This window comes from Grus americana, chromosome 8 (genome assembly GCF_028858705.1).
Source record: "Grus americana isolate bGruAme1 chromosome 8, bGruAme1.mat, whole genome shotgun sequence".
Classification (NCBI taxonomy): domain Eukaryota; kingdom Metazoa; phylum Chordata; class Aves; order Gruiformes; family Gruidae; genus Grus; species Grus americana.
This window is the reverse complement of record NC_072859.1, coordinates 12621845-12646652: the sequence shown is the minus strand read 5'-3', so window position 1 is coordinate 12646652 and position 24808 is coordinate 12621845. Positions and strand designations below refer to the sequence as shown.

Here is a 24808-nt window from a genome sequence, read left to right as displayed (position 1 = left end):
AGGCTAGTCTCAAACTTACTTTTAGATAAATTACCTTCATTTTTGACACTGAGTATAATGCATAGAGTGCAATGAAGAAATCTGTCTATCAGGCCATGAAAAAAACATCAGCACACTCCAGCCAGGTAAGGAAACAAACATTTATTAGAAATTGGTAGTTTTATAGAGCTAAAAAGGTAAACGTATGTTTAAGAGACAAAGAATACACAATTGAACACAGTCATCATAAAGGCACATAATGAAAAATTAAATTTGAAAGACTCCATCTTTTCAACATTTGAAAACATCATTACCGTAATTTTCAATACTCATAATGGCACTTGCACACTATAAACAAAATGGAGCAAGTCTAGAAGATAGACATTGCTAAAGTCAGCTTTGCATCACACACACACAATACATTTGGTCATTGGTCACAGTCAAACAAAATGATTAGAAACTGATCTCACAAATCCCACAACGATACAAGAATGTTGGCAAAACCAAGAAACATTCAGATCAGAAAGGCATTGTACATAAGGATGATTTGGATAGAATGACTTTTTGTTTTTTTAAAAAAGTGCAAAGTCCAAGGTTTCCCTAAAGGGAAGGCCAAAAGACACAGCTAAAGCTGCCATTTTCTGAAATCTGATAAAACAATGTTTTATAATACAAATTTTATGGAGTTGTTATCTATCAGTTTATGGACAATAAACACCAGCCATGGAAGCACTGAACAGAGATTTACATTTGATTGCTGATTGAAAAAAAAATATGGCCCAAATAGTTCATGTGGGACAAGGTAGGTTCAGGCAGTTATTCATGTTTGCTTGCTATTTGTTTTGTTAAAAAACAAACAAACAAAAAAACCCAAACCACCACAACCCACCAAAAAAACACAGAAGAAAAAAAAAAAAAAAGAGACCCTTAATGACCTGACAGGAACAAAGTTCTTCCTTCAGTAACCCAATTTCAGGAAGTGGTCTAAGAGGAGTTGCTTTTAGAAGGTCAAGATAAGTATAATCTCAAATTTACAAAGATTAAGACACCACAGATTGCAGAAAGCAGACAAAGCAAAACAAATGAGCTCAGCAATAATTGTTACTCTATTTCAGTGTTCAGGCCTGAAGGCAACTGAAATGCCACATCACCACCCCACTCCCCCCCAAAAAAGGAAGTCACTTTGGAAGTACTTGTACATGGAAATACCTACTTTCTGCATTAAGGAAGTGCTGCTTTGGTTTTTTGAGGAGGAGCTGTTTCTCAAGCACTAATGAGTTATGTGTGGGTGTGCTCTGCTTGTTTCATTAGCATCAATCTGATGGGCACCTGAGATCAGCAGTCCCATTTGGTCACTTGGACAAAATGCTTCAGTATTTTACTATCTGAATTTCACACGCACAGCCAGCGTGCACAGAAGACTGTGAGGGAAAGAGGATTTATCTCGCATGACAAACCTGTAAAACCTTTAGGTAATAATGCAGTCCTCTACTGGCTAAAAAACACATAGTGGACTGTAGCCCTCTGAGTAGGGGAAAGAATGGGGAGTCCAAAATGAGTAGCATTTTTCTCCCCAAGGCAACTACGATGAGCTCTGCTATTGGTTGTATTACAATCACTATCAGCTTAATACTGAATCTTCCACCCCCCTTTTTAAACAGTAGCTTGCACTTGTATGGAATGGACCTAGTAACCAAGCTTTTTCTGTTCCTGTATATTATGATCCTATAAAACGTGCAGCCAAAGCTTGTCATGGTTAATGGTGCTAACATTTACAAGTGCAATGAAAAGCAGGTCCAGTGAAGCAAGTTATGAAAACCATTGATTGTATTACAAAAATACCGTGTAAATCCATTTGAGGTATTCCGATACCATGGAACAGTAGTTTCTCAGGCTCTTATTCTTTAAATAAAATACTAATAATAAAAAAAAGCTTAGCCTGAAGAGCTACATTTTAATGTGTTACTCCATCCTTGTCCGTATGTAAGATATAAGATCCTGTTTCTTGCAAACTTAACATTAAGTCTTCAAAAATAATAATAATAGTAAGTGCTTACTTATAGGCATGCAAAATGCTGCCTGTGAATTGCTTGAGCATAGGCAGCATGACAAAACAAAAAGTCACTTTCATATATCAAGGCAGTATAAACTTCTCCTACCTTTGGTTTGATCCAAGCCAAATACACATTTAGAGAAGACAAATTAAAAAAAAGCCAATGAGTAAAATACGCATGATTTTCTGAAAATATAAACATATTGCTGATTTAAAGATAGTTTCTTGATTTTTTTTAAACTCAGTGACATTCTAAAGTGCAATATAGGTATCTGTTTAGAAATGGTGAACTAGAATTTAAGAAAGTTTCTTCCCACTTGAGGGGAAAAGTAGAAGTTGCAGCCATCTCTCCACAAAGATCTGTCTCTAATTGTGAGAGCAAATTACTTGAGAAATCATTTTTGTCCTGGTGTTTCCAACACCATTGGAAGCATCTCACCTTTTCCCTTCATTTCATGCTATTCCCAAATTCTGCTTCATTTTTTCATACACAACATAGCTGATGCTGACAGCTGGAAGCACCTTCATAAAATTAGGGGCTATGCCCCTATAAAGTCCTCTGACTCCCTCTGTAGCAATAATTCTTTGAAAGAGACCGACCATGTTTAGCTGTGGAGCTCCTTCCACTGAGGCTAGAACAAAAAGGTAATGTGTTATACAACAGATCTAGTAATATTAAAATTCTTAAGCAAGTATTAAATACCTGGGTGGTGAGCCTACTATGACCTCTAGGGCCACTGATTAAAACTTGAGTCCTCACAGAGAGATCTCTTTAATCCCAGACATTTGAGAGATATCCATGTGTGTAAGTCCCCCACTGAAAAGCATTGTCCACCTACATTCTTCTGGAAATCTAGGCTCCTATCCTTAAGTCCGTGCACAAACCTATCAAGCAAAGATCTCAGCTATGAAACCGTCTTTATGAAATGCCCTCTAGAGCAAACATTGCTGTCTACCTTCACAGGATGATGCAAGTCTCTTCCATTTTACCTCTAAAACTTAAGAAACATTCTAAATTTTGGAAAAGTACTCCCAGACTATGACAGGGGCTCCATGCCTGGTATTCTTGTACGGAATGTGGCTCTCAGAGCACAGAGCACTAGTGTCTGAAATGTTAGATTTGAACCAAGTATGACGAACAATAACGTCAGGGATAATAGGGAGAAGGGACCAATGTTAAGAAGGATTTTCCAGGTAAGTCCTTGGGTTTCCAAGTTGGGTTTTTTTATTCCCTCGTCTCTGCTATAGCTATCCCAAATTATACAATTTTGATGTGACCACACAGAAACTTTTTCAGTACAACAGGACTCACCTTGAGCCTGCATGCGTGTTCTGACAAGAGCAAGAGGGTAACTGGCTAACTGCCCACATGTGCTGGAGACAGTACCACATCCCAACAATACAAAGACACCTGGGTTAGCAGAGCTTGATGCATAGTGTTCTAGCCATGTACTCTTTAAGAGCTGCCAAGACATAAAATTAAATATTAAGAGATTTGCATTCAAGAAAGTAAACAAATACATCTTTATTCATAACAAATCTTATGGGCTCAATCCTGAAAAGCACCAATCTCACTACACCAGTCCTAAATGCTTACTTTTAAAGTGCACAGGTAAACACCTTAGCACACGGGTAAGGACTTTAACCAGACTACAGCAGTTAGCACCTAGAAATCTTTAAAAAGATCCAGCAGCAGGAACAGTGCCCATGTTCTAGACCTGTTAATACTTTGGGGGGAGAAAGAGGGAAGCACAACTCGGCACCCCACAGTGTGCAACAAAAGCTCGCACTGTTGTGCATGGCATGCCATGCAGAAGCAAGGATGCAAACTGCAGAAGAAAAGGATGCTTTGAAAACGTTTGCTCAAGCAATTCTGCTGATTACTACTGCAGTGTCACAAGATTTGTCTAGACTAGAAAAAAACTTAGTCTGTGCATCCAAGTTATTTAATGCATTTTGAGGCAACACCTAGCATCTAGAGTAGATAAAACATTTTTATTGTTGGTAATGGCTGTAAGAGATGCCAGATTCTCTTGAAAAGAAAGAGAGCAGTTATTCAAAGTCCTCACAAGGACTTTATGTCAGCCACAAAGAATTCTGGTGACATGCATAGACACATACAGAATTCAGGTTACTATAATCCAATTATAAATCAGAGAAAATGACAAAAAATGTATTGTGTCATAAATGCAGGATAGGGAATGTAATATGAATATCGTATTGGGTTTTTAAGGCCATATTTGCTATAGAACAGGTATGTTCCAGTCCAACAGGGTTAGTTAAGTATGCAAGCATGTTGTATTGCCAAGGTCTATATAATCCTGCCTCATGAGTAGATTTCTTGTTTGGCACTGCTGCATGTAAGGGCCCATCAGCACAGGCACTCCTTTCAGAGAGGCAAACAAAGAAAAATGTTACAGTCTAGTGAGATTAGCGGAAATGCTCATTTGTCTATTTTAAATTGAAGGCAACTGTAATACTACAAGCATATTACAGATCTAACTGATGATACAGGTATTCTAAAGAACATTTACCCTTTTTGTAAATTAACTAATGAAAGCTACATACATTCAGTGATCTAAACTCACCTCATAAACAGCAAGGTCAATGCCAGCATAAGGAATTATACCCAGAATATTAGGAATATAGCCTTTGTAGAAGGCCTTTACACCTTCTCTTTTTAAGATCTTCTTAGCACAGTCAAACATCCCAGAATATTGCCCTGTTTTACCCACAGCCAATCTGGTCTTTAAAACCTAAAGGGGAAAAAATAGTAGCCTTAATTACATACCTATTTATTAATGTATTTTATAAACACAGGAAAACACAGTATCTCTCTGCTTATTCAATTGTCTGGAACTGCTTTGCATTTTGGTACTTTAAATTTCCTTTGTGATGACTACTGTTAAGGCTTTGTTAGCAGTAGGCTTCTTCAGGTTTCATCATTAGTGCAGTGTAGCACACATACTACCACATGCTAGCTTACAAATTATTAGCCTTTTTAAATTGCATTTTAGCTTTCTTTTCTTGATTAAAACAGGCAGATTTTTGATCAACTTGAAGGCAACAGTGTAGGCAATATTTAATAGAAGCATTAGCTAAAGAATAATTGAGACCATTAACATAATAGCAGATCACACATCTGATCTGGGAACAGCAAAGCATATTAAGAAAATAATCTTTCAAAAAGCATGACACTTTGAGACGTATTTAAGGGATATAAAGATTGTGTCTCACGACTGAAACCCAGCATCTGATTAATAATGCAAATAAGTCCATACAGCATCTTAGGACAAAGAAATTAATAAGAGTATCCAAAAGAAACCACAGAGGGAATTTCCTGAGCAAGAATTTGGCCTACTTTAAAGCATCATAAGACTGCGGCTTCCTCAGGAGTTTCCTGGCACTTTGCTTTTCTCTTTTACTTGGAAACACCACCTTAAAAAAACACTTATAGGACCGTATTATATCTTTGTTGGGAAGGTCAGAGCATCTTATTGTAATATAGTTCACCTGTCTCCCTTGATCAGTGTAATCCAGATGATCTACATAACATTTATTCTATAACTGAACCCATCTCTGTACTCAGGCTAGCTGTGATTCAGTGGCTCTGACAGCAAGGATGCTATTTAAAGAGAGATAGTTATCACTGTCAGCAACGAAAACAGCTAAGTTCTATTCCTACTAACACCCCTCCCTGCGAAAAAGTTATTTAGGTTACATTTGCCATTACTTCCAAATCTTGATGTTGGTATTGGTTTAATCCCAGACCAAACATATATTCCAGTTACTTGCACAACACAATAAACTTTTTGGGGAGCCAGCAGTAAAAGTACTTCTATTTACAAAAAGCAGGATACGAAATTATTACCCTAGAGCAGTTAATATATTAACACTAGTTAAATTGCAACATGTTTAGTACCGCATACAAATATGTCGTACAGAAGAAAGAGCAGTTAATCTACCCAGCCTCAACTGTAGCTGTTATACTGTCCCTCCACACTGATCTCCTAATCAGACCCAGCTCCCAATCATAATGCAACAGACCTTTACCAGTTCTGCTACAGACAAGACCATTCCTTGCTTCATACAGTGGGAAAAAGATTTATGCCCAATGTAGAAAATACTAGGATGTGTACTTAATTTTAAATGCATTCTTGGATTATTTTTTCCCTGAAGTACATTTTATTTAAAATTGTTTTAAACATTTAGACAATATTATACAGCCAAATCAATAGAAAAGTGACACATACCAATTAGAACATAGTATGTTCTAAAATGCCTAGTACTGAAATTCTGAAAGGAAGTCCAAAGTAAAAATAAATTAGGATATAGGAATATAGATGAATTCCTGCAATACTTTCAAGAGCAAAAAGGGTTTTGCTTTGGAAATGAACCAGATATTTGGCAGAGTCTCCAACAGAAGCAGATTCTCTGTTACTTACCTCCATGGGATAAATAGAAGTTTGTGCTGTTGCTCCAGCCAAAGAACCAGATACAAATCTTTCAACGGTGCCTAACTTTCCATCATCCTTAGTGAGTATCTTCTTATACTGTATAGTTAAAGCACATAAACATCACATGCTTTTTCAGAGAGGCAAGAGTTATTACGAGAGGCAGGAATACAGTACAAAATGTCTTTTCAGGCTGTACTTAACTTTTTCATATATTTACAGTTACATTTACTAACCCAACAAATTTAGCACTATACTCACTGCAACTCTGTGGACAAAGATTCTCAAGAGTTCAATAAATATTCCAGCCTGCAAGAATCTTTTACTTAAACACCTCAGCTACACACAGTACTGTATCTACAAACAGCCAACACAAGGGTACCCACAGTAAGGCACCCAGACAACAAAGAGGAACCCAACTCCCTTGCAGATCCAGTTCTCCAAAGAATGAAAGATCAACTCACACGTTCAGAGACACTTAGAGAGCTGTACATACTGCTTCATTCATGACAGAGACACCATCATGCAAGAATGAACCATCAGCTCCCGAAAGGCAGAGCAAGAGTAAGGAATAATGTGCTCAGAGTTACTCTATGGCATCGAAACACGCCATTCAGTCTTGCGATATCCCAAAGTTAACAACTTTTTGTTGCTTTCATTTCATAGCTGTACAGAGATGTGCAATATGTTCATTTATTTTTACTGGAGGCACTAGCAAACCTCACAGAGGAAAAATAAATATCATTTAACTACACCAGAATGGGAGTTCATTCTCCAAAGGAGGATTAGGCCTTAACATGATGCTTAAAGCTGATTCAGAGGTAAATATAACTCTGAAATCCAGGATGAGGGCATCTTACATAGCACTGTGATATTTGACTTAAAAAGAATCCCACATAAGTTCAGCTAGCATAATGTGCTGGTTTTGGTTGTTGTCACTTCGAAGCATGTACAGTGTGAAATGCAAGGCAGATTTAATTTATTTACACTGCTTATAACACAATAGCAAAATCTGCCTAATACCAAGTAGTCTATTAACAGAATAAATAGACTATTTTAAATCTGAAAATCACTCTAAATTACTGTGACAAAATCTCCAACCATGATAAGAACTCCTATAAAATACAACAGTGCAAATAATGAACAGTGGGAGTGATACAGTATTTTATTTACCGTTATTTTCATTCCTGATGTATTGTCCTACCTGTTCATAAGCCCAGAACTTAATAGCCGTTTCAGGAGCTATTTTCACAACATTCACACCATTTCCCCTCCAGAGGGATCGGACACCACCTTCTTTCAACATTTGCTTAAAACCACTGGCTATGTTCATTTTGTTTGATTTTGAACCATGAACCTAAAAAAAACCCAAAGTCACAGTAAAGATACTGCTCTGATTAGACTGTCAAATTCATCACCTAAGTATTAAATTGCTTAAATATATCAACTAGCAAAAATAAATCCACTACTGAAAAATTTTATTTTAGTGGCACAAGTACTATAATATGTTGTTTACATTTTTTCCAATACGACTATGGAAAAGACAAATTTTATGAACACAAAATATGGAAATTGTCAAAACATAACTAGACGTCCAGAATTTAGATATTGTATTTGGCAATCAGTTTTCCATAACAACTCTCTAAAAACCAAAGTGATAGACTTTTTATAAAGTTCTTGAACATTGCACCTACCTGCATCATCACTTTAAGGCGATCTAACGGTGCTGTACCTGTTCGAGAGACAGCACCAGCCACTCCTCCTGCCAACAGCTGTTTCCACCACTGCCCAGTCTTTTTCTCTTCCTCCGTGAACTCATCTGGAACAGTCAAACTATCTCCTATATCCAACACCTATTAGAATCCAAAGCGAAGATGTGCAAATAACTCATTCCATCATCTCAGTTTTATCAACAGTTCTAATACCAAATTAACCTACCACCTGAGAATATCTAAGTAAAATGCTAGTTAAAAAAAACCCTCTAATTTACATCCTATAATTAACTTGCTACAGATTGCTATTGCTGTTCAATGAATAGCAACTTTTAATGACTTCTACATAGATATTGAGTGATAACACCACAGACCCACCATTTCAAAGACTGCACCATCATCCTTAAAAATTATGACAAACTTCCGCTTTGAGTACAGCCCAAAGAAAGACATTCTGTCATGATCAGTAGACCTTTACAGTCAGCACTAAAGCTCAAATGCTTATACATTGCAGCTAACCTTTCACCAGACAGCCTCCTGGGATTAGTTTAGTAATCTCCTAAGGATGCTAACAAGAGATTTCTCTCTTATGGTAATTTATTCACACATATGTGGGATTTCCCTTTCTCCCTACCCCTCCAACATTTTAAAGTGGCATTTTTTAGCGACATATCAGAATATTCTATTTCCAGTAACTGATGCGTATTATCTTACAAAATTACAAGTTTGACCAATTCTTTACAAATTTTCTTATCATCGGTTACACTGAAAGACACAATAATGACTTTTTTCAGCTATAAAAGTTTGAAATTTCATTAAGACATGCATGTTTGTATTACCATTCAATTTGATCAAAGAACAACATTACTACAGGCTTTAGCAAAAAAGCTGTCCAAGACATAAGACTATGGAACCTCAGATATATAACTTTAAACATAGTTTCTGCTCTTCCTGTGATTTATAACCATGATATATGACAAAATACAATGTAAATAATGCAAAGCAAATATTATACATAAATTAAACCTAAAAAGAAGCAAGAATGTTTTAATAACTGATAAGTACTGACCAGAAAGGATGTTAACTGATAAACTCCTTTTTTTAAATACTGTTGATTTTAATCAATGTCCCTAATTTATGCTGCGTTCCTTATCTGTTAAGTAGACAGAACACTGCCTTGGTCATTTGGAACACAATAATTGCAGGATGCAGATTACAGCTACAGACACAGGACAAACAAGATAAGCACCAACTATTCTGGATATGAACACAGAACAGATTAATTGAAAAATCCTTTCGTCTTTCTGATGTGTTTTCCGAATAAGGTGTCATCAGTTGTTCAACTACATGGAATCATCAGAAGATCAATCAAAACTCTCAAAATATAAATGCAATGATCTTAGAGATAGTATCTACTAGAGTTTAAACCTTGTGTTTGCCGAGCCCTAAACACAACTAAGAAAAAAAGCTAAATTTGAGGGTGTTTACAACACAAAAGCAACAGCTACCTCTATGCCAAGGTAGCTATCTGCTTGGAACAGTCTGACAGCAATTAAAATTTTACAGTAAAAACAGAATTGGAAGAGCTGTCAATGCCAGCCAGGCACGTAAGGTCTCACGTCTGCTCTTATCTGAAACACCAGCTGGGTTGCCATATAGCTGGATTTTGCTTGCTGTGATAACTGGGTCATCAGCTGACTGCAACACTAGAAGATCATGAGAGACTTCTAAAATAGTTTCTTGGGGGTAACTAATGACACTTCAAAAAAAAATATAGATCTTATGTTTAATAATAGTAATGTGAAGCATTTTATTAAAACAAAGGGAGTTTTTCCACTATGCAAGCTGGGACCAGGACTATCTGATCTCATAGCAGTGCTTCAAGTGTTTTCTTCAGCAAACAGCAAGCTAACTCCCTTTTGACAAGCATTTCTGAATTGAGGTCGTACACCGTGAAACACTCACAAAGCTCTCAGATCTCATAAACCTTTTTATTATAGAAATGCTGACTAATCCCTGAAGATACAAATGGTCTCACTATATTCACAGAAATCTGTCTTTACCTAACTTTAGGGATTACTCCAATAACGTACAGGAAGAATATTTAGCAAACAGGATTACTACGGGTTTACTTTCCTTATTATTTGTTCTTAAAAGTTAGTCACTGAGGTGGCAAGAGCTCCATTCAATAGCAACTTAAAAAAAAAAAATGTATCTGCACAGTGGATAGCCTATTGCTGTACATTCCGTCACTGTTAAATGAAATTCTATAACACAAAAGAGTGTTAGAACATGTGCACAGAAAATCATCACTGGTGTCATTAGTGATTTTATGATAATGATAATATCTATCTAAATCATAGAATAGCCTGGGTTGGAAGGGACCTTAAAGATCATCCAGTTCCAACCCCCCTGCTGCAGGCAGGGACACCCTCCACTAGACCACATTGCCCAAAGCCTCATCCAACCTGGCCTTGAACACTTCCAGGGATGGGGCCTCCACAGCTTCTCTGGGCAACCTGTGCCAGTGCCTCACCACCCTCACAGTATAAAATTTCTTCCTAATACCTAATCTAAACCTCCCCTCCTTCAGCTTAAGGCCATCCCCCCTTGTCCTGTCGCTCCATGCCCTTGTAACCAGTCCCTCTCCAGCTTTCCTGTAGGCCCCTTTAGGTACTGGAAGGCTGCTATAAGGTCTCCCCAGAGCCTTCTCTTCTCCTGGCTGAACAACCCCAACTCTCTCAGCCTGTCTTCATAGCCGAGGTGCTCCAGCCCTCTGATCATCTTTGTGACCTCCTCTGGACTTGCTCTAACAGATCCATGTCTGTCTTGTACCAAGGACCCCAGAGCAGGATGCAGTACTCCAGGTGGGGTCTCACAAGAGCAGAGGGGCAGAATCACCTCTGCTAGTCACACTTCTTTTGATGAAGCCCAGGATACGGTTGGCTTTCTGGGCTGCAAGCACACATTGCTGGGTCATGTTGAGCTTATCCACCAAGACCCCCCAAGTCCTTCTCCTCAGGGCTGCTCTCAATCCATTCTCCACCCAGCCTGTAGTTGTGTTTGGGATTGCCCCAACCCACGTGCAGGACCTTGCACTTGCCCTTGTTGAATTTCATGGGGTTTGCACAGGTCCACCTCTCAAGCCTGTCAAGGTCCCTCTGGATGGCAAATACAGAACGAATTTCAACATAAGAAACAGTTAAAATGTTTCTTTAGTTTGTTTCAATGCATCAGAAGTACTGAACATAAGAATGTAGTACAATGTGAAAAGAAAAAGATTTAATACTGTGGTTATGTTTCTATAGAATATCTCCAAAGGAAGAAAAGAATTAATCTAAACTTTGCCAATAATTATCAGTAAGTTCTTTGTTGAGAAGAAACTCACATCACACTATCCTGCTTGTAAACTGGAGAGCACAAAGTGAAAAGAAAAACCAAACAATCTTAAATACAGGTATGTTTGAAATATAGCAACTGTGAAGCTGTTATACTCAATATTGCCAATTAACCCAGCAGAGATGAACTTAAGAGCTGCATTAAGTTAAAAGAAAAGTTGAACTTACAGTGGAATGTTTCCAATAGCGAATTATTTCCTCAATGTCTGTAGCTGGGTTAAACATAAAATGATCTCTCCACTCATTCCAGTCTACTGTCATTGTCCCATCAGCATCAATACTGAAAAGAAATTGAACTATATAAGGAAATAATAGCAAGGATGAGGTTTTATTCTGGTTTGTTGTTTTTTTTTTTTTTTTTAAAGTATTGGCCATCACATCAGTGACAACTGACTGTAAATTCCATATGGAGACTTCAAGGCTGAATCTGCCATGGCCTTTCAATACTATGCTTTTCTTATCCAAGTGTATCTGGCATATTCCATTTAAAAACATAATATAACACTTCGTTCTATCAACAATGCTTACAGGGAAATGAGACAACATTCTCCTCCCAGAACCAGATGCTCAAATAGTGACTAGACTTACCATCACCCAAAACCAGATGGAATATGTGAGAATTCCTATAAAAGCACCACTGAAAGTACCAACACCTTTGAAAGTTATAATCCCATTTATCCTGTTCTCTGAATTATTAAAATATAATAATAAACAATACAAAGAAGCTTAAAATACTTTAAGAAATAATAATTCCTGACCTTTGCAGGATCTTTTCTGCTTGTTTTTCTGAAATGCTTATACCCAATATCTTGAGAGACTGGACAACTTCTGATGCTTCAATTTTTCCTTAAAACATTAAAAGAAAGATGATAAATATTTAAAACATGGAGCTTAATCACTTAGCACCTTGGAGCTCACTAAGTTCCATTGTAACATCCACATAATAGCAAAGATAACTTAAAATCAATTAAAACACAGGTGATGTATTTTGATTGCCTACTACAAGGACTCAGTAAAGGTAAGTAAATTAAAATCATGCAACCAAATGAGATGCAAACATTCAGTGAGTTAAAAATTATTTTATCTTTAATAGATACTTAGAAACTTCCTTATAGTTTCTCCACCTGGGGAACAAAGAGCCCCAGATCAACGGACCTGGAAGATAATAAAAAGAAAAAAGACTATAATAATTTATTATTTCAATCTATAGTAAACTATAATTATGATCCTATTAAGGAAAAGAAGTAGGGGTTCCATGTTCACAACTTTTTGTCTCCAGTTTAGACAAATAATATCAATAAAGATAACTTATAATGCACGGTTTCTTCAAACAATGTTTGAACAAATAAAATAAATCAAGGCATACCATCATTGTTTTTGTCCAGGCTCTTAAATGCCAGTTTCATCTTCTTCTCATGATCTTTAAGATACTGCATAAATTCTTCAAAATCTAGCTGTCCATCCTGGTTAGTATCTCCAGCTTTAAAAATTTTCTGTTGAGAGAAAATTCAACATTTGAGTTTTCCAAATTACAGCAGGTCACAAAGCAACAGCAGCATGGTACAGCCCTGGCTTTAAGAAAAGCATCAGATTGGTCACTTTGGGAGTGAAATCAGGAAAACACCTAAGCATACACTTCAGAGCTATATTTTGTTCTCAGAATTTAACACACTCTCAGTATTTCCATAAAGAGAGAAAACACTCAGCAGCAAAGATAGATTAAGAAAACATTATTTATTATTTACATAACTTTCTTATTCAAAGATTTTAAGATTTCTTACCAGCACTGGCAAATTACACATACAGGTATCAAATAATTTGTGAAGGAGGAGGTGGGGGACAGGACAAAATCATGAAAGAGAACAACTTAAAGCCTGTGACTTCCTTGGTTATACATGACATTTGTCAATATGTCAGTAAAATTTAAAAGTCTTAACAATCCTCTCTAATCCACTGGTTTACTAATTATGAATTATAAAAATACAAATAGCAATTGACTATTTAACTGCTGACAAAAAAAAAAAAAGTAATACAAAGGTCTCGCCTGACTAGCATTTCCAGCCCCCAGGGTTTGAGAAGGCAGGGCTTTCAGCTTCAAACTGAAGCCCTGACAAAAAAATTGAAACAAACAACCAACAACAGATTTGTAGCAAATAGAAGCACAGTTATCTTCCATTTTTGCATGTGTTTCCTAGTAACTGTCCTGCAGATAAGAAACATCTACATGTAAAATTAACTACAAGTTGAATGCAGGGTATACAATTGCCAGCACTGCAGGAAACAAGTCTGAAATACAGCCTAGGCATATACTTCTCCATCAACAAAAGGCCAGAATACTTTACCATTTTTGTGTGTGAAAACATACTTTTTAAAAAAGGTAAATTACAGCAGCCTCCCCCCAAGCATCAGCCTGTAACTGGTGAGGCTTGTCTTCAAAGGCAAAGCCCCAAGAAGAGCGAAGCCCAGGCTAACAAGCTCTGCAGCATTTATTAGCTTGGGCTTTATGCCACAGCAAGGGCTGCCCCACACAGGGAGAGCTGCAGAGAGCAGCGGGGCTCACAGCACACCACCACAGGTGCTTTCCGTCCGCTCTCGCACTTCCACAGCGCTGCCGTCTCCTCTGGCAGGATGTGCGGGAAGCGGGCAGGGAAATCCACCCCAAACCCCTGATCTAGGACACAAGATTTAAGGGAAAATTATGCCTTGTCGCTTCTTTGGGCATCGGTCCCTGTGGTTTCCCTCAGTGTGTGAAATCCTATAGGGGCAGCACTTTAAGACAGACAGGAGACCAACTTGACAGCACAATCTCTTCATTAACTTGCAGAAAGTTTCAGCACACTTCGGGGTACACATAAAGCACACGCCAAAAATTCTTCCAAATATCTTCTCTTTTGCAGACTGCCCTGTGCAACCGTAGTTACTGAATAAAGTAACTCTCGACAAGATTTGCACAGCTGTTCTAATCTGCAAAATCTGTTTTAAATCATTTTGTTTATTCCACTATAATTAGTAGAAGTCCTCCAAAGACCAAAGTCCAAGAAGTTGTAGCCTACAGAAACTAAACAGAAAGGAAGTTGAAAATTCTGGTGTGTTTGTTGCAGGTATCTGAAAAAAATTAAGACATCTGAATACATTTATGTTGCCTCCTTTATCTTTCCTATCCCTCTACTAAAAGAAAATGTACTTTAACATTTAATCTCAAAAAAACAAAATTCGTAAGATTTTCATAGATTTCTCAATGGAAGGGAGGAAGACTGTGGTACTCCACAGTGAAATAAGCAGCAAATTATTTACCTCCCATAATAGAGCAAGTTATGCACGATAAAATCAACTCAAGTCACCACATACTCAGATAAAGGTGTTTGGTATCAGTCTAGAATAAGTGTTCTTAGTATACTCGTAACTGCAGCTTAGTTGTAATTTCTATTAACCTGTCAACAAAAATATACTCATCAATTCAGTTTCATGCCCTTGCCAATACGGTTAGGGCTGTTCAGAATTTCCCATTACAAAAAAAAAATAGTTGGTGTTTATTGAAGTTCATGGACGCATTCCTGACCGCGACCATCTAACAAGAAATTAAGAAAGTCTAATAGATTAATCATTAAAAAAGCCCCAAACAAATTTTAAAAATCCAAACCAAAACCCACCATTAAAAATTACTCTAGCCAGAAGAGTGCCCTCCTCAAAGACACTGCCATCTCAGCCCATCTTGTACTCCACGCACAGCACCTCATACCACAGGATTCAAGTGTCCTGCTAGACTCCCACAAGCTACTCAGAAGAGACAATTTGTGTGGCAGTCATACACACAAGTACTTTGACTGAATTCTAATCAACACAAATTGTTACTATTCCCTACTGCTATCTGAACTACACAAACAAAAACACAGAACAAGGAAAGTGTTGTTCTGGCTCACAGATATGTCAAAACTTTAAATTCTAATTACAAAACTTCCACTGCTGAGGATGACGTGAGCCAAAGAAAACGGAAATTCCTAGGAGGCTTAGAGAGCTGGCAATTAGCGTGTGTGAAGGGGGGGCACCTTTCATTTCATCTGCCAAATGAGAGGATTTTATATTGCAACAACTAGAAAAGGATAAGCACGAACATACTCTCCATTCCCTACTTTTGTTTTTACAGTTATTTTCCAGACTTCAAGCCAGCCTCAGCCACTCTCAGTGCAGTAGAACAGAAACGATAGAGAACAAAAACCTATGCCTTTCCTCAGCAGGCACACGTGCATTTTTCTCACATTACAAATCTAAAGTTTCATACAAAGCCTCTTGCTGCCTGTGAAATACACTAATTAGGCACGTGTTAAAGTTTCAGATTAAAACCAGTAATTTGCAAGTTTGTGGAACAAACACAAACCCTGAAAGGTGCTTGCCTTCCACTTGGAGGGCAGAAACTCCCTCGTGGGGGTTATATACTCCATGGGCATAGCCAGCAGGAAGACACGTACTTGATACTGTGGCATGCTAACTCCCAGGTACAAACTGCCCATTCACAGCATCAAATAATAATTCAGGTTGGAATGAACCTCTGGAGGTCATCGAGCACAACCCAGGCTCAAAGCATGTCTAGATCAGGTTGCACAGGACATCCAATTGAGTCTTGGACATCTCCAAGGATGGAGATTCCACAGCCTCTCCAGGTAACCTGCTCCAATATTCAATCACCTGCACTTCAGTTCAACAATGAATCCAACTCTGCTGTTCTGCATTTGATATACTACCAGATTTTGCACAGTTACAACCACTCATCACTGTGCCACTTCCTGGTTCACCAACTTCTCTGGTGGAGGAGAACTGGATGCATTTTAAAATAGGCATGCTTACAACAATAGAGCAGGAACCAAACTAGATGCCAGTCCTCGCTTGGAAGTCCTGGGAAACAATGTTCAGTGTGCCTGCCACGTAAAACCTGCCATTTCTTGTTACAGACTTACTGTGGGATCACCTCACCTTTACGTAGGCCCAGCCCCAGGAGGAAAATGTTTATTTTTTAAAGGCGTGCCATTTCTTTTCTCATTGTCTAAAAACTTTAACCCCAAGCAATAAAGATAATTCACTAGATAAAATAAAATGGTGACCACATAAAGAATTGCTAATTACTGATAGATCTAGAAAGATAGTTTAGATGATCTTTCCTTTTAATGTTACAGGCCTTCACACATACTGACTATGACGCTCCTGTGCTGACCTATTTGGTCATAACACTGCTGCATTTTTCTTTACTCCTCTTTTGGGGTTTTGTTGTTGTGCTTGTTGTTTTTTTTTTTTTAATTCTGCTACATTTTTTCTTTTTCTGCTGTATATTTTGTTAATGCAGCTGCTTTCGAAGTCCTGCACAGCGAGGCAACACCAAGGTGAAAGGCCACAAGTACACTGAAACACTGAAGAATTTTATTTTTAAATTTCAGACTTATATAAAGCATGTTACAGTGTTGAATTCCTACTCCTCCAGAAGACCTCTGTATTTGGTGTGGAAACATAAGCCAGCAGGTCTGTTGAAAAAAAAAAAAATCAGAAAAGTTACAGACAGACTTTATATACACCTAAAAATCCAGACGCTCTGTAAGTGCCCTGATGAATTATTAGATTATTCTGTGCCAAAGTTATGAACTTTAATACATTCATAGCTACAATGTAGAGACAGAGAATGCAAGACACTAAAAATCTTAATGCTTTTATGTGGACTTTTCTTTTAAATTCACAGTTTAATTTTTAAATTACTTAGTATCTTGATTTGTGTATTGTGCATAAGCCTTCACATTCTGGTTACAAAACTGAATTGCATGTGAAAGGTGGGGCTGTTTCACTATGTACGGTTACCAATCATCTATTCATTAGCTTGTTATTTCAGCTAATGAATATAATGTAAAGAATATTTAAAAGGAAGTGATCCATCAAGAAGTTCCTGGGTGTTTCTGGCTTCCTATCATGCTATCTGCAAGACACAAGTCAAAAACCAATGCTTAAAGATACATAATTGGTGCAATTAACAACTAATTGCTCTGCAACCTATGACTAGAGTTCTAAAGGGCACAGTTACAAATACTGCATAGAAAAAAACACCAGCATCACGCTAAGAACAGCATCATGTCTTAAGACATTCACAAACTTCCTATTTTCTTTTAAAACCAGAGGTACTATATATGAAACCAATCATGATATTGCCTTCTCCTCCCCTTTTCTGTTCTTTCCCCCTTCACCTCCAAAATAATTAGTGCAAATCATTCACATAGCTCTGCATTCCACATTTTCAAGTTATTAGACTGTATTCTTATTGGAAGCCAAACTCAGTCACAGCTCAAGTATACACAGCTCTTCTCTTTACTGGATATGTACCTTACAATATTAAAAACTAATGTTGTCCTTTTCCTATCTGTATCTGCCAAGACACACAAATTTATGACACATAATGATAACCTAAAAATCAATAGTAAAGATTACTGAAGTCAGTCTTATCAAAGTGCATCAGTTGGGAGATAAATCCAGCATAAATGGAAAGGGCCTGAGGATGTGCCCACATAGAGTTATACCCCAACCACCGAGTCCATATAACACACTACCAAACTAGACTGCCACTAAATCTCCAGAAACCCAACACAACATTGCATTTTGAGCAAAACAGTAACGTGCACTGCCTCCAAAGATCTCCCAACTTGTTCAAATGCTGCATTCATATTTATTCTCTTCCCTCCCAAAGGACACTACCAACTCGTAAACAGTACTCAAGCAGGCTCTTTAAAAACTGCCAGAGCCACACATTAACAGAGTCCTCCACTCCAGTACAGCAGACTTGCACCCTTGGCAGTAGCAGAGATGTTGCTATCAGCTACAGACCCTCCCCTTCCTGTTCTTTATCCTGAGCACCACTCTTCCCTGCAACATGAAAGCGCTAGCAGCAGTCTTCTCACTGGTCCATTTCAGGTAACAGAATCTCTATAAAATGAGCCTAAAAAGGAAGAGATGCAAGTCCTGAGTATGCTCTCCAATATCCCTTGCAGAAGCTGCTCCCTCAGCATCTGGATAAACTCTCTCAACTCATAGTTATGAATTAGATTCCAAGAATCTGAAACAGCATAAATGGGAGACGCAAACCATCCCTTGTACCTTCATTCATCATTCTTTGCAAGTTACACTGGTATTTTTTGACTTTGAACATACTTGGTAGCCTGACTTTTTCCATTAAATAAGACTACTCTGCCACCTTACAGTCATCTTAAAAGATTTACCAGTTTACCTTGTTTGTTTACCTGGGACACACTGCTGTCTCAAGACAGGGATTTAGCAAAGCATTTCAACACGTGGCTAAGAGATCTTCCAGAAGTGGGGGCTCCCATATTTGGTACCTAGCACTCTTGCACTTTGCAGCAACAAGAGGAAGAATTAATCATTCACTGTACCCTGTCACTGTTCAGGAAAAAGCCTATCAAGTTAGTATTAAAAAAATTCATTTTATCTCCTTGGATGTTTAAAGTGTTATGCAAACAAACTTATATTCATCTTGCTCTTTCATATGGATACTTGGAGACTACAGCACATATCAGTTAAAAGCTTCTGAAGTTATACACATTGAAATGAAATGACGACTTACATGTTTGCTTAGAACTGAAGTCACATTTATTACTGAAGATATTTGTGGTATTTCACAATGTAACACCTATTATGACCTGAAAAGCAAAGTTTAAAGGAACTAAGTGGCTCCAGTTCTCTACAATTGTATGACGTGACATCTGTTTTGGTAAAAAGTTGAAGATGCCTGTCTACTCTACATCTACAGTACTAGTTTTTGGCATACTATTACGGTGAGAGAAAGCTTCATGCCACGTAACGTATGACACACAGACACGAAAGTGCTGAAGCTTACAGGACCGTGAATCTGCATATCAAGTATGACAATAATTTCTAAGAGTAAATATCATGTGATCAAAAATGCCCATGTTTCTTCTAAGAAATTGCCAAAGTAATAGGGCTTTCTGTATGTTTCTAGCCAAGCTATAACATAATGAAGAGGCTTCAGTTAATTTGGTCTACTAGCCTTCTAATTTTGCCACGTAAGGGAAGTCACCAAAATTAAGAAAAGCGCAAAAATCTTAATAAAACAGTGAAGAAATATTCAAGGACATATTTAGCTCAGTCACTAAACAAGTATGTGCTTTCTGGACTACGAACAGCTACAGTAAGTTCAAGCTCTGACACTATCTAGCTGTAGCTTTCAGAGGCCAGAGAAAAGCACAGAAGGCAACAATACACACCTGGCCCTGTTCTCACCTCTGCTCTCGCACTGACACCCTGCACTAACACAGCACGGGGGCCTGCCTCGCTTGATGGAATTCTGAATTTTCTCTGGTTTAAATGCAGCAACACACTTCAAGTGTTCTGAGTATTTTTAGACTTCATTGGCCTAAAATTTTCATAAACACTGCCAATTACTCTAAACAGACCATATTATGATTGCTGAGAATTTAGTCTTGCTGGGCCCTGTTTCCACCACACAGAGGTGTCTCGTCACACTGTTTCTTCATCTAAAGGAGCTTTAACATAGCCAAAGACTTATGTCAAAACCTGACAGAGAGTCAGTCCAAATAAAATCATTATACTGTTTCCACAATGTAGTTATTCATTTCAATAACATCTTTCTACTCCTAGCTCCAGGACTCAATGTATAAATAGCACCTGAATTTGAATGCTTGGCTGCTCCTACCCCAAACTGAAGCTTGAAATACAGGGTTTGACTCCTACAGGTTTATGGTAAGGATTGATTGCAACAGAAGGAAAGGGTGAACAAAAATAGTACTTCATATAATCACTCACACCATTTATGGTACTCCCGCCTAAGAGACTCACGGCATTCTGAAGACACAGGATGAGATCATTTGAGATCTGATCCCAGCATCTATTTTGTATCTCTACTGGACAACTCCGCTAATCAAAGTGACCGTACAATCGCTGTTAACGTTGCTTGTAGAGCACCATTTGATACTGTCACCACACTGAATTCCTTCTTCATAGGCATTGACGCATTAAGTCAGGAATTTTTTCTAAAGCTTTACAAAGTTACCCACTGCTGGCAGGTAATATACTACAATATAAAACAAGAGTCATCCTGGCAGCCTCTAAGCAGCACACATTTCAGATTTTCCAGTGGTTTACTTTCGTCTGTCAGATACTGACAGGAGGCAGGTCAAGTAGAACACAGTCAGGAGCTTGTGTCATGTTGTGCTGTGATGTTTTGCTACGGGGAAAAAATGATTCTTCCTTAGAGGGACATGCAACCTACCTCCAAAGCTTACCATGTGGTTTCACATCAATTCTTGTATCTACAATGTTACTTCACCTAAAAGAGTGTCTCATCATACATTAAATGTTAATAAAACTGCCAAGACAACTGATGAAAGGTGAAATAAAAAGAGCATACCAGTAGTCTATTACTCAAACAGAGAGCAGCTTTGCATCTTTTAAAGGCATGCACATTCCTTCTAGAGAAGAACTACATTTCTAGAGAAAAGCACAAACACTAATTTATACCATGAAGATGATGACTTAAGATGAACCAACTGCCTGTTTGCAGTGAAACACAGTAACACTCACATGGTCCCTTACCAGGAGTTAACCAGGAAGCAGCTGTGCTCCCCAGAAGTATGGTGACCAATACTCCCATTTCCATGGATTTCATCCCATGCAATGGAAGCCAGTCCTGCAAGAGTATTTTTGGAAACCAAACCTAGACCTGCATCTAGAACATAACAATAGTGCAAGGCCTGAGACTCCAACCCAACTACGAGGCACCAAAGCCTACTTTGCTTTAGGATATCCCAAGGTCTGCCCACGCAACAGTGCCATTACGTTGGCAGGGCTGTGCGGTTCGGGAGCTAACACTTTGCCACATTGTGTAATATTTCCACATCTCATTTCCTGACCCATTAGTTATTAGCAATCATAAGACTACTTTTGCATCTACAAATAAACAGGTTGATTCAATATCTGACTTAAATTATAAAATACCTTTTTACCAAGTAGTAAAAAGACATTTTACTGAATTCAGCATCCCTTCAGAGCTTTGAAGTGAAGTGGGAGAAGGCAGCTTCGAGCTGCAAGAAAGTACAGGAAGCAGCTTAGCTACATAAAGACAGGAAAGAAGCCAGAGGCACGTCTTACTGAGGCTCTCTTCTTATGAGAAGTCTAGTTATTAACAGTTATATATAACCAGTCTAGTTTCTAGTTCAAACTATGCCCTCTATTAAGTTTAAAATAGCAAGCATATAGAAGTTTCAGTGCACCCCAACAATTCTTCCACCCCTCTCAAACATTCAACATGACTCATGGCTTATTTTGTTTACTCTGTGTTTCTTAAGCAACTAAGGCAGCCAGTTCCTGCTCTCGATTACATTCAGGTAAGTCTAGCTTATCTCTGTTGATTGCATGGGATTCACTTCCAGTTTACCCTGTCGCAACCGAAAAGAATTTGACAGAAACTCAGACGCACACTATTAATGAAAGGCATCACACTGATCTTGAGAAAGAAGTTGGAACTTCAATTCTAAGTTGCTCAAAACTTAAGAAACGTGGCACTTGTGTCTTAGGGCTTTCAGTTAATTATGTGGGAAGACCACCCTCGTTAAACACCAGAAAATTAACTAGTCACCTGTTCCCCTGTTGTTCAATATAAGTAAAAAACCCAAATTGTTACAGTCTAACTGGTACAACAGGTTTTCAACAATGTGTATATAATGCGTGACTGACGTTTGCAACTAGCGTGCTCTTAATACTGACAATTCTCATGGATAAGCAGAGGCCAAACTGTCCCTCCCTAACCAAAAACTGAGGACACAAAACGTACTTATTGTAAAGATGATTTTGACCAGCAGCAATACTGAAGTGAAAGCGTGCTTTCTTTTATACTCTCACACAAGCATCGTTCAAGAAGCCTGCTGGATACTCTTCCCTTAAGTATGAGACAGAGAATTAAATATACCAAAGAGAGGTAAAATAGAGACCAAATAATGAGACCAAGGGAAAGAACTGTCCCACAATTAGTATAAGGTCACTGAAACTGAACTACTGACCCAACATATCTCTTAACACTGCAGTCAAAATTTAAGTTCACTTTCCTGAATCTCTTTCAGAAAGCATGCAACGGCTAGTACAGGCACGGCAGTGGAATGCCATCTAACCATTCTTTGTACTGAGATAAAGAACAGGACTGTTATGGTAATAGCTCCAGCACAGATCTCAGCTGTACCTGTTCAGCCTAACTGAACCTATGCATGCCTTTTCAGCACAAATACTTATGCTTACAGAACTGTGCATTAAATGATTTTATATTCTAATCCCTTGGGATTACTGTAAACCAGGAAAGAGAAGTTCCTCTTCCAGGTACAGGTCATATTTGCTAGTCTAACTCAGCATTGCCCTGGAACACTTGATGACTCAAGTTTTACTGACTTGTGAGGTCACAACATTGGTAACGGGAGAGGAAATAATAGTCCCAACAGGGGAACGCAGTAAACCTACCTGATCACTGCAGAATCCACAGCACAAAGAGAGCATGCTGTTTCTGTGGCTGCTGCTACAAGTGGGCATTTTTAAATAGAAGGGACTTGGTATCAGACACAGCCGATGCCAAGAAGAATCATTTCCATGTCTGTGTGTTCACAGAGATCTAGCTTCAATAACTAGTTCTGATATTGCAACCTACTGTTATACAGATTTACTTACCTGCTGCCCAAAGCAAACCTTACTTTATTCTGACCTATGATTAAGCAAAGGTGGAGTGACAGACAAAAGCTGTAAATTACCATCCTTTATCATGCTGAAGGAGGAATATGCTATCAAATATCACGCAACAAAGAGTCAAAGGAAGTAAAGAGTCAACGCATGATGAATAAACCCGGCCGTGCCCACTTGGCAGTGGAACGGCCGGCAGCCGTACTATTAACAGTAACTCGGGATCCTTAATTTATAACCCCGAGGCGTGCCTGTACAACACAGCCCCGGAGCAGGCACAGCATACCCGGTTAGGAAAAAGGCAGGCCCGTGGCCGACTTCATCCAGGAGCAGCCCAAAGCCCCCGGATGCGGCTCCCGGGCCTGGAGCAGCCCCCGACGAGCCGCCTCGGCTCCGGGGGCATCACGGCGAGCCCCAGCCGGGCAGCGCCCCATCCCTCACGGGGCGGGCGCCGGGGTGGGGCGGCCAGGCCGCGCCTCGCCCTTCACACGGCCGCGAGGTGCCGGAGAGACACCGCTCGCCAGGGGCTGCTCCTCCGGGAGGCAGCGCCGGGGTGAAGCGGCTGAAGACCGGGGAAGGGTCGCCACCGCCGCCGCGCCCCTGGCCCGCTCTTACCTCCTCCGCCTCTTTCCCCAGAGGGATGCCCATAGCCCGGAGGCCCGTCTGGAGCTCGGCGATATCCACTCTCCCATCTTCGTTGAGATCCAGCTTCCTGAAGAGGTTGGCGTACCGGGAATCGCCATTCCTGTTCCCGTCGCAGGCGGCCACCGGCAACGCGAAACCTCTCAGGAACCGGAACATGGCGGGGGGGGGCCTTGCGGTACGCACAGCGGGATACTCGCCCCTCGGCTCCCCGCGGGCTGGGCGCGGACGGCAGGCACCGCCTGTGACTGCTCCTGCCAACGCCCGCAGCTGCCAGAGGAGGAGCCGGCTCGGCCCCGCCTCAGCGGCGAGGGAAAGGAGGGAGGGTGGGGAGCCCCCTACGCTCCCCACCCTCCCTCCTTTCCCTCGCCGCTGAGGCGGGAAACGAGCCACTGAGGAAAGAGGGCGGGCGGCAGCCGTAACCCCTTCGGCTCGCTTCAGCTGTCCCTCCTGCGCTTACACGGTTGTATCCGGCTAAACGTTTCTAGTACAAGTAGAGAACAACCAACAACGCTGCAAATGACCTAACTGGGATGTTTTGGCCTGTTCTAGTCACCAACGGTGTAGGTCTGGGTTGAAGCTGTGTGAAGAGCAGAAGAGCAGTCTTTGAAAGAGCTTGGCTTGTTTAGCCCTACAGAACAAAGACTAGAAGAGGAAATTTCTAGGTTTTTGGTTTTGTAATTGCTTCATAAATAAATCAGGGGAGTAAATGCAAAAGGAACAACTTAAATGACACAAATGGTATAAGAACAAGTGAATAGAAAATGTCAGCAAGTGGGCTCTCCATGAGAGAGCTGCAATGAAAACAAGAGCCGCTGAATTGAGTCTTGC

At 39.4% G+C, this 24808-nt stretch overlaps 1 protein-coding gene across 1 annotated transcript; it reads right to left on the bottom strand.

Annotated features, from left to right (window-relative positions):
* Positions 1-121: 121 nt before the first annotated feature.
* SLC25A24 (solute carrier family 25 member 24) lies at positions 122-24259 on the bottom strand. Its single transcript, XM_054833639.1, has 10 exons — positions 23951-24259; positions 12963-13089; positions 12355-12442; positions 11765-11876; positions 8181-8339; positions 7691-7843; positions 6478-6585; positions 4621-4788; positions 3345-3495; positions 122-2664 (listed from the first exon to the last, which is right to left on the bottom strand). Exons 1-10 carry the CDS (start codon positions 24134-24136, stop codon positions 2486-2488), a joined length of 1431 nt encoding a protein of 476 aa, XP_054689614.1. The 5' UTR covers positions 24137-24259; the 3' UTR covers positions 122-2485.
* Between the last annotated feature and the right edge of the window lie 549 nt (positions 24260-24808).